Below are 11503 nucleotides of genomic sequence, written 5' to 3'. Positions count from 1 at the left end.
TCGGTCGAGTTTATCGGAAATCTGGATGGAAGTGAAGACTGTGACAGCGAGAAGAGAGAGTGGAAAGAGGAACGCGAAGAGGTAAGTGCTGGTGCCTGGTGGCCCCGCTCGTGTGGCTACCAACCCTCTCCCTCTCCGCCCAGACCTAGATGCTTCTTTACCACTAATCGACAACGGCAACGGTGACGGAGATGAATAATAATCGAGGCCGAGGAGGAAAGAGGGTGTTGTGAGACTCGCCATCAACGTTATCCAATATCCACACTGGGATGGATGGATGGATGGATGGATGGATGGATGTTATTTTATATTTTATATCAGATCAATATTGCAAAACCACCCCCCCTATATAATATAAAGAAATGCGACGTTGAGCATGTCGGGTTGGTGAGTTGATGGGTTGAAATTTGCAACCTGTAATATAAGGGATTTCGAGTCTAACCTTAACTAATAACTTTGATATTTACTGTTTACAAACATGAAACAAGTTTAAATTTAAGTTTGGTATTCATAATTTCCACTTTCATATCGTATAATTTTTTTAATATTTTCTGAAAGTGGTTATGAATTGATGAGAGAGAAAACAAAATAATAATAAATATATAAAAAGATATTATTTAGTTGAAAAGAACAATTATTTTGTGGCATTTGTAATGAATATAGCAGGTGTGTGCATGAAGCCGGGAGGGTATTACATAAGGAATGGACCATGCCTGACCTGGTTTGAATGATGGTTGGGGATGAAGCTCTTCTAAGAGACTTCATGACAGATGCCTTCTTTGATGTGATGTTTTGTGACATTTATAGTTGGGGATGCGAGGAGAGGAGCTGGTGGAGAGAAAAGATAGTGATTTTTAGTATAATTACATGGATTTGATAAGGAATGGGCTAGGAATGCTCTAAGCATGAAACACAACGCATTATAGCTAAAGCAATAAGTTTTAAGTGCTAATATGATTCTCACAATAACTAACTAAATTATTGTTTATTTTTTTCATTTTTTGAACTGCGTTTATAACTATCCCCACCTCGAATAAACCTTTCTGAGACGGTATTTATCCTTTTTAAACATGAAACACACGGGTTTATATGATGGGTCACCAACTCACCATGGCTAAGAAAGGAAACTATGAGCACGCCTGTCATGGTCAATTATCATATAATTATCCCAAGAGAATTCACCATCCTAGAGTCATATAAAGGTTTGTGAAGTTGTCATGTTTTGTCAAATTTTATCCAAGTCAGGCATTAATACAACCCACGGGCTCGTGAACTCAGCAAACCTACATAAACCAAGCTCGCTAAGCACGCTTGCTCAAGCCCAAATACATCTATACGACTATACGTCACATCAAAGTTAAGCAAGCAAAAGGATGAATACATATTGATCAAAGTCATACTTCACATTTTAAATACACCTATACATATTTCACATAATAAGACTCAAATCAAGTATGTTTCTAAACCCCCAACCCGCAACTTCCCTGCACGCTTGGCTAATATGATCGGGAACATCCCTCAATCAAGCAAAAGTCAACTCATATCAAGTCAAAGTCAACTCTACAACTATCAATTATCTGGTCTCGGATATGACCTCGTTTTCCATAGTGGGGCCTGGGGGAGACAACGGTGGCACAGCTACTTGCTGAAACTCTGTAACTTCCAAAGCCTTCCTAACAGTTGCTTGGGATTCGTTCTCTGGGTTTCTTCTTATCTTCCTTGGGGATGGTGATCGGGCCCCACTAGTCCTCGAAGAGTTACTACTCTCTATAGAAGCTAAGAATTTATCCCGTGACAGAGTTGTATTGGCGTTAGCAATCACCGAGCTAAACACACCTGATTCCTTCAAACCCTCAATAATAACCTGTAATAATATATTAACATAGTTTTTGTAGCCACAATAAACGCGCTATTATTTTTTTTAAGGCTTAAAAGTATAACTCTTACCGATGGGGCGTATATGCGAGTTAAAATCCCTTTTCTTAACAATTTCAAGTTTATTGTTTTGTCGGTCCACACCACATGCTCACGATACCTAGCATAAATGACAACCATAATCAATTATAAAGTAAATCAAATTTAATTTATAAAGTTAGAAGGTTTAAGATTTACCAATTTAGCTTTTCTTCTTCTGTAGCAGTCGAAGCAACTATGAATGCCTGAACCAATAATATTACAAGAAACGATTAAATAAACTCAATTGGTTATAAGAAAAACAATCAGAAATAATTTGATGAACTTACGGCTCGATCAAATTCTAACATAAAGCATCTTTTGACATCATCTTTAGTAGGCTTGCATCCACATCTATCGCGCCTCGATGTCAAATCAGAGAATTTAGCATATGTATAATGTAGAACAGCAGCTTCTTCCAGTTTTATCTCCCTGTGTAAAATAATCATACAAGCATGTCCTTTTTGGTAAATTCATCAATTAAAATGGTTATTCAATATCACAACTTCAAACAGAAAAAACACTGATATTGGTTATTTAATATCCCTTTTTTAGGCTATAAAGTAAAAAAGATTAGAGAAATTACTTTGGAGTTTTCATGTAATTGTGCCACCTGTGAGCACCGTTAGGTCTTAAATGATCCTGAACCCGAGCAACTGATTTTCCGTTCCCATAAGTTAAAAAGTAATTTGGATTCCCGCGAGTAGATTCTTTGTACATGCCAAAGTACGTGTCCTTTGGAAGATGATCATAGTTCCTTTTAAACATTGATACCTAATTAAATGCATACAAAAAAAAATCAAGTTTCTGCTGTTTGATTCTAGTGGGGGTGCTTATCGGTTCGGTTTTCGAGTTCCTAGTACAGGTTCCTTGGTTTTGATTAACTTTTCGGTCAAACCAAACCCTAAACCAAATTTGATTTTAAATTTGGTTCGGTTTCCATTTGAAACTAAAAAACCAAAACCAAAATTTAACAAAATAATTGTTAATCGATTCGATTTCAGATACAAACTGTAACAAGTTTTAACATAATAAGCGTTTAACAATTCGATTTCGGTTTTAACCGAAAAACCAAATTTAACAAGATGAGTGTTCTTTGGTTCGAGTTTCAGGTTCCTCGGTTTTGAAAAGGACGAAATGTTATTGAGCCCAATATAACTAACTCGGTTCGATTTTCAGAGCCAAATAACTAACTTGGTACGGTCTCAAAACCAAATAACTAAGTCAGTTCAGTTATTCGACTTGGTTAAACACCGAACCAAGAACCATGTAATACGGTTCGCTTTTTAAAGGTTCCAGTCAAATGTTTGAGAAATGTCTTGTTTACACAAGTAAATTACCTCTATAAAAGGATCCTTGATGTCATCGCGCTCTACACTGCTCTCCTGTACAAAACGAAGACCAAAAGAAAGTGTCAGTTGTTGGTTAATAAGTTAATAGCATGTCGTTGGTAATTTATAATTAACTTAGTCAATAATAGATGATTAAATAGGTCAAACTTATTCCCATGATGAACAACTTTAAAATATTAAAATTAGAAAAAGCAAAGTATTATGCTTGTTAACTTGATCCTTTAATTAAGTGTATACCGATTACTTAATTGTGTTTGCGAGTTTCATTAACCCAAAAAACACCTTAATTCTAGCAATCGGGAATGAGCACTGCAAAAACAATAATAACTAGTGCAAATATTCTCACTAGACAGATTGCATAACATACATAATTTGGAAAAACCACCATATCCACATCACTAGGAATATCACGAAGTAACTTCCTTAAAGAATATTCCCCACCACCAGCCGGGTGTATCAATTCATCTGTGTCAAGATGAAGTATCCAATCCACGCCTGAATTCTAACAATTTCACAAACAAAAATGTCATGAACTATCAATAACAGCATAATTGATGGTGTTTTTATGCTATAATATAAAAAGAAGAAAAATACATACCCTTGCCATAACTATAGCCATTTCCATATTGAGCGATTGCTTTACAAAAAGCTCATAGTTACATGGTTTATAAAAGAAACTTGACAACCACGTTTCATTCCAGATCCGACTTTTGATGCCAAAATAAAAAATCAGAAAATTTGCATGTTAATTTTCAAGCAAACAGTAAAAAATGATAACTAAAACATGTTTACATTAAATAAGACTAATTAGATTTTAATAATTCAAACTATGGCCCTGCTACTAGTTGTGCTATTAATGGGATTTTTACTGGGTGTGATTGATTGATTGATTGAAACTATGACCGATTGGTCAAAATTATCAATACTGGCAATGTGACCAATAACATTCCTAACTTTCAGTTTCAGCAACTTTGTCTGCCCTACTAAACAGTCAACTGATTTTAGTCGCAATCAAAATGTTGTAAATTTTTTTGAAACGGCATAAATGACAGCTAGGGGCAAGCGGAATAACTTTTCGTTAAGAGTGAGAATGCAGTTAGCAACGAAAGTGAAACATAGAAGTACAGGTGGCAATCTTGAACCATTCTTGATTTGGGCAAAAATAAATTGTATATGGGTCAAATCGGGACACCTCAAATTAGTCAATTGGGGTCACCTCATATCAGTCAACAAGCAAGAATTATAGAACTTGTTAACTTAAAAAAGGTTTAAATGGGTTAGCACCACTTATGACCATGTTTCTCCCCACCACCTACTAGTGTCGCCACCGCCACAGCTGACACGCCTACCGCCGCCGCAACCCCTGATGCAACCTCGTAGTCATTCCCACCACCGCCGCTGCAACCACCTCCACTGTCACCAGTCATCACTAGCCACCATAAAATAATATAGCGGGTAAACCTATTTTGGTACTTTTTCTAAACAACTCATTTCAGCCTGGCTCCCTTTTGACTACAAACAATTTTCGCCCGAAAGCAAATTGATAACTATTTAAGCGGCTCATTTTAACCCAAGCCCGTCCTGACCGGTGAATCAACCCCACCCGACCAGCCCACTCCCAGTTTGCCAAGCCTAGACACTAATTTAGGAGTGTCATTGGTCACATTATCGGTAGGAATTATTATCGGCCAATGGGTCATATTTTGGATTACTAAAATAAAATTTGCCTTAAAATTTTCCCTATTCATATATCTGATTGTTCTTGAGCTATACTTGAGGGTTTCATGAATGAAAAAAACTAGAGCATGTCGCACAACCTCAAATCAAATAGTTACATGGACAAGCTACTAACCTGTTAGCTTGTTGCTCTTCTAATTCTTTTGTTCTGTATATGACTCTGACCCCCTAAAAACAAAAACAAACATTATGTCACAGTTTTCAATAAGACTATAAGTAACTTCGTATAACAGAATAAACATTGTAAATATAAACAATGAAATAATCAATCTAATAGAAGATTTATCTACAAATAAAGGTGGGGCCGTGGAAGTTGAAACTTACAGGAATAGATTCAAGAACTTTTGAAACAGTTGGAGATGCAGCTTTGCCTTCAACAAACAGAAAGAAGGTCCCAACCCCAAGTACTTTATGATAGAACATCCAAGGCAAGATCTGATCTAATCCAGCAGATGTACTAGTTGTAATACATATCTGATCACATATAGATTAAACTGTTAAAACAAGTCATAGTGATGAAAAGAATAACTTATCAGTGACGCAAAAAACAAATATAATATGAATACTAATTACTGCAGGGGTGGAGCATGCAGAATCAGAAAACTCCATAACTTGAATCAAAGAAAAAGCAACAGCAGAAATAGATAAAACACAATGTTAGGTATCCCAACACTGTGTCCTGTAACTCATAAGTATAAATTTGAGTATGTTCAGTCATACAATCCAGCGGTTTAAAGATAAAACAGCAAATCCATCTAAAGATGCTACGAGGTTGGAAAGTCTAAGAGAATATCATGTAGTTTTACAACATATAAATCTATTTACAGGAGAAATTGTAGCCAACATGAACCCTAATGGCAGTGTGTGCCTAAAGGCTAAAACCCCAAATTGATAAGAAGCGCCATATCAGATCAGCTAGCATTAACTCAAAGTTAGCAGCTTCATGGAATTTTGAACTAAAAACACCTAAAATTAGAGTAATTTCACATCCAGAACAACTAAATTCACGATCTGAATTCTGAACAAGCAAAATAATCTTCTCTCATTAATCTAAACTGCATAAATGTAATAATTACATATATGAAACCTAAATCATCAAAATTTTCAAAGAAACATGTAAACTTAGTGTGACTTCACATATAGAATAGCTAACTTCATAATCTGAACAAGCAAAAGCATCTTCCCTCATTAACCTAAACTCTATAGATGTAAGAACTATAAGTCTCATCCAAAACTAAATTAACTTCCACTTTAAGATTCATACATATGAAACCTAACACATTTGAAATTCAAATTCCACATGGAACCTATAATGTCAAATCCACTAATTTAAAACTCACTTCACGAGCAATATCACACCAAATCAGCTAGCATTAACTCACAATTAGCAAATTCATGGAACTTTTCAATAAAAACACCTTAATTTAGTGTGATTTCACATACAGAATAGCTGAATTCATGATCCAAAGCAAAAGCATCCTCTCACATTAATCTAAACTGCATAACTACAGGCCTCATCCCAAACAAATTAAAATTTCACTTGAAGATTCATACATATAAAACCTAATTTATCTCAAATTCATATGGAACAAAATTACAATGCCATAACCATCACTTCACTCGCAAAGAAACTCAGACATCAATTCTCACAGAAACTGCAACAAAATCAGCTAGCATTAGCTCACAATTAGCATATTCATCGTAGTATTCAATAAAAAACACCTAAAATTTAGTGTAATTTCACATGCATACAGAATAACTGAATTCATTATCTGAAGCAAAAGCATCTTCTCTCATTAACCTTAACCAAAACCTAAACTGTATAAACCTAATTTATCTCAAATTCACTCGGAACAAATTACAATGCCAGATCCACTAACTAAATTACTACTCAATCACTTCACTCACAACAAAACTTAAACATCTGTTCTCACTAGGGGTGGCAAATGTGACCCATGGGTTGAATGGGTTGTAATAAAATGTATATAATGGGTCAGAATGGGTCAAGCTAAAAGAAGAAAATGATTGAAACGGGTCAAAATGGGTTGACATTTCTTGAGTTTTTTTTTTATGGAACGAGAAAAACGGAGGAAACTTTTTAGTTTTTTTTACTTTTTTAGTTTTTGATTTATATTTCGAGTTATGATTTTTTATTTTTTGAATACTTTAGTGAGGGGTTTCTGAAACCCCAACCCATTTTGGCCCATTTCAAAAACCCCTCATTAAAAAGATCAAAAAAATAATTAAAAGATCATAACTCGAAATATAAATCAAAAGCTAAAAAAGTAAAAAAACTAAAAAGTTTTCTCCGTTTTTCTTGTTCCATAAAAAGGAAAAAAGAAAAAAAATAACTCAAGAAATGTCAACCTGTTTAGACCCATTTCAATCATTTTCTTCTTTTAGCTTGACCCATTCTGACCCATTATATACATTTTATTACAACCCATGGGTCCATTTGCCACCCCTAATTCTCACAGAAACCGCAACAAAATCAGCTAGCATTAACTCATATTCATCGAATTTTTCAATAAAAACACCTAAATTCAGTGTAATTTCAATAAAAACCCCTCATTAAAAAGATCAAAAAAATAATTAAAAGATCATAACTCGAAATATAAATCAAAAGCTAAAAAAGTAAAAAACCTAAAAAGTTTTCTCCGTTTTTCTTGTTCCATAAAAAGGAAAAAAGAAAAAAATAACTCAAGAAATGTCAACCTGTTTAGACCCATTTCAATCATTTTCTTCTTTTAGCTTGACCCATTCTGACCCATTATATACATTTTATTACAACCCATGGGTCCATTTGCCACCCCTAATTCTCACAGAAACCGCAACAAAATCAGCTAGCATTAACTCATATTCATCGAATTTTTCAATAAAAACACCTAAATTCAGTGTAATTTCACATACAGAATAACTGACTTCATGATCTGAAATAAAGGCATCTTCTCTCATTAACCTAAACCTAATTCATGTATAAACCTCATTAACTGACTTCATGTATAAACCTAATTCATCCCAAATTTAAACATCACATGAAAGCCAGATCCACTAATTTGAAACTCACTTCACTAGTAATATCGTATCAAATCAGCTAGCATTAACACGCAATTAGCAGATTCATTGAACTTTTCAATAAAAAACACCTAAATTTAGTGTAATACCACATACGACCTGAAGTAAAAGCATCTTCTGTCATTAACCTAAACTGTATAAACATAATAACTACAGGCCTAATTCATACTTATAAAGCCTAATTAATCTCAAATTCACACGGAAAAGAAATTACAATGCCAGATCCACTAAATAAATTAATAAATAGTCAATCACTTCACTAGCAATAATATCATATCAAATCAGCTAGCATTAACTCACAATTAGCAGATTCATCAATATTTACATACAGAATAACTGAATTCATGATCTGAAGCAAAAGCATCTTGTCTCATTAATTCAAAATTAGAACGCCAGATCCACAAACTAAATGAATTAATAATATAATAATACTCGATGATACCTTAGGTTTAAGATTTGTATGATAGTGAAACTGATAATAAGGAGAAGACGATTGAGATTGAGCTAACGATAGGCAATCCGATGCGGAGTGGTGTTCGGTAACGGTAGCGAGTGGCGAGGAGTCCATGCCGGGGAACTGAAGGTGAGAAGCTGAATCGTGGACGTCTACAACACCGCCGCCGCGCCATTGGAGAACAAAGGCGAAGGCGGCGAGTGTGATTGGGAGGAGAGTGAGGAGGAGGATTAGTTTCGATGCGAAAGAGTGGTTGGTGGCGGCAGTTGTTTGCGCTGCTGGTTTTGCCATTCAGGATGCTGGTTGAGTGTTTGGTGAGTCAGACGAAGACGAAAGGTTTGGTTTTTTAATTTGCCTTTTTAGAGAAGATTTTATCAACTTACGCCTAATGATATTCCAGTGCCTGGCATTTGATCAGCTCTTTCCCAACAACACTTTACTATGAAGAAGCACGGATCTAATTCTGGGAGAACCGGATCTATGTTTCAACCGAGTATGAACTACAACACGAACCAACAAGTAAGACGTATTCAGATCTCAGCCAGATTCCTACAAAACAAGCACCGTGAGTCTTGCTACGGGAATGACGGGAGTGGGGTCTTCGCATAACCACCCTCCGGCGTGAGAATAAGTAATGTTCTTAAGGAGAGAAAGTACAAAGTGATTGATGTAATGTTTGAGGAGTGAATGAGTACCTCCTGATAGCGATGAAGGTATTTATAGCCGAGGATGGGGGAAGATGATTGGTGAAGTTGCCATGTCTAGATATTCATTTCTACCTGAATGGACACATGTTGCGCTTTGATAGGGTGCGACAGGCTAGCCATGTGCATGGTTGTTACCAGGTGTCCATATGTCCCTCTTTCATTGCTTGATGTCCTTCTCAGGGAATGTTATGGTAATTTTCTAAACTATGTTGTTATAACTGCCCTTTTTTGCCACGTAAGGAGTCTCTATTGTTTCTTCCTTGTTGTGGGGCTTCTCGCAGTCCGCGGATCTTCATCCGCGGGTATCATTAATGACCCGCTGGTGTTATTGGTGATCCGCGGATCTCTTTCTTGGATTTGCGGGTCACTTTTGTTACCCTACCTCTATAGTCACAATCCATTGCCTTTCCCAAAGGTGGATCCTCTACCAAACTTCAAAGGAGTAGTCATCGTCTTCAATGATTTCATCACATATTGAAGTTGACCCGGCTCGTTCAAGCATTTAGCGCAAGACAGATACTTCACCACAAAATTTTGGTACGAAGTAACGGAATGGACGAAGTAATTGAATGAAATGAAATGAATTATTATTTTGATAGGAAGAAAAAAAAGAACATTAAAACGGTAGTGAGTGGTGGTGGGAAGTAGGTGGCGGTCATGGCTTTGGTGGGCGGTGATGGTGGTGGGCGGTAGTGGGCGACATGAGATAATGGTGGTTGGAGGTGGGTGGTGGTGGTGGCGGCGGCAGGCATGGTGGGCAGGGGCGATGGTGGTGAGGGGGCGATGGTTGATGGCGGTGGGTGGTGGTGGCGGTAACAACGGCGGTGGACGGTGATAGTGATGGTTGGTGGAAACGACGGTGGTGGTTGATGGTGGTGGGTGTCGATGGTGGTGGTGGTGGAGGCGATGTAGGGTGAAAGATGGAATGAAATGAAAAAGAACATGGGGGCATGGATGGAATGAAATTAGGGTGTAGAATGGACTAGATAATTGGCCGTCCCATTCATTTGATCAACCAAACACACTTTTCTCAATTTCCTCACAATAAGTCATCCCATTCCGATCTCCATTCTTACATACCAAACGCTACCTAGAGAGGAATGCAAGAATCTACCGAAAGTGTCACATACTCAAGCCTAAAGAGAGTTTATATGAATAATAACATATAATAGGTTTGTGTATGTATTTTTGTTTAATCATGTAATCATCTATTTATCATCACTTCTTCAATACATATGAACACTATGTAAGCCCAATAGGCCCTTTATGAATGCATTTCAACTAGGGCCCATAAATATGCAAGACCTATTTGCCCTAGGCCCCAACCATTGCATTGCATATTCATCAATATTTTATCCAAATCCAAACTTTTTATCCACTTGTTAGTTGCTACTAATGAAGACTTACTCTCGACAAGTTATTCTTACTAGCATAGTTTTATACAAACAAGAAGCAATCCTATCGTTCACAATACCTCCTATCTCTTTGTAGTCATTCCTTATATTCTATCTAGGGTTTGAATTTGATCACATCATACCATCAATGCAATACACAAAGTAAATTGAACAAACTTTGAACCTAATTAAGCAAACGAACACAAAGAATTGAAGACGCAATGCACTAGTTGCAGCATGTAAGCAACATATTCTTACCAAATCAAGCCAATTAACCACCAAAGCAAACAGAAACCACAAACGAACACTTGTGTTAAAGTGCACAACCCCCCCCCCCCCCCGCAATAAATGCAATCGAACCTCAAAAGACACGCAATGGCCTTGCCACATCACGAAGAGACATCACAACAGGTGACAACTTGACCAGGCTTTAAGCACTTGTAATCGATGCATAACAATAGATCACAAACACTAAATTTGATAATTACTATATATATAAATAAGAACTTTGGTGCCGCAAGTACCCTATTAGGCCATCTGGCGGCACCGTATTAGACCATGAATTACGCTGTACCTTTTGTTTTATTTAGTTCAATTACCATAAGGAATGTAATGGAAACCGCCCAAACATTAATTTCTTATTTGTTGGAGTTCCGGTACCATAACAAAACTGACGGAAAACCGACTCAATATGGTAAACTCGTCAGCTCAACGTCTGTGACCGACAACGCTCGGGTTTTACCAGTGCGCAAGTTTATTGACCCCACCCCCCAATTGGTCATTGATCCACCTTTATTTTTTTATTAATTTTCTTTTTGCGTTTTTTAGCTC

The 11503-nt window shown here is 36.6% G+C and overlaps 1 protein-coding gene across 1 annotated transcript; it reads right to left on the bottom strand.

Moving 5' to 3' along the window:
• Positions 1-1421: 1421 nt before the first annotated feature.
• LOC143538191 (glycosyltransferase-like KOBITO 1) lies at positions 1422-8877 on the bottom strand. The gene is made up of 11 exons (XM_077031796.1): positions 8560-8877; positions 5367-5516; positions 5158-5210; positions 3904-4012; positions 3673-3807; positions 3294-3338; positions 2540-2727; positions 2244-2385; positions 2113-2159; positions 1948-2035; positions 1422-1864 (listed from the first exon to the last, which is right to left on the bottom strand). Exons 1-11 carry the CDS (start codon positions 8860-8862, stop codon positions 1574-1576), a joined length of 1551 nt encoding a protein of 516 aa, XP_076887911.1. The 5' UTR covers positions 8863-8877; the 3' UTR covers positions 1422-1573.
• Between the last annotated feature and the right edge of the window lie 2626 nt (positions 8878-11503).

This window comes from Bidens hawaiensis, unplaced genomic scaffold, assembly GCF_021521415.1.
Source record: "Bidens hawaiensis isolate Kalapana, Puna unplaced genomic scaffold, B.hawaiensis_p1.1 tig00011510_1, whole genome shotgun sequence".
NCBI classification, from domain to species: Eukaryota; Viridiplantae; Streptophyta; class Magnoliopsida; order Asterales; family Asteraceae; genus Bidens; species Bidens hawaiensis.
Note: the sequence above shows the minus strand (reverse complement) of the source record. Positions and strands in the feature narration are given on the sequence as shown.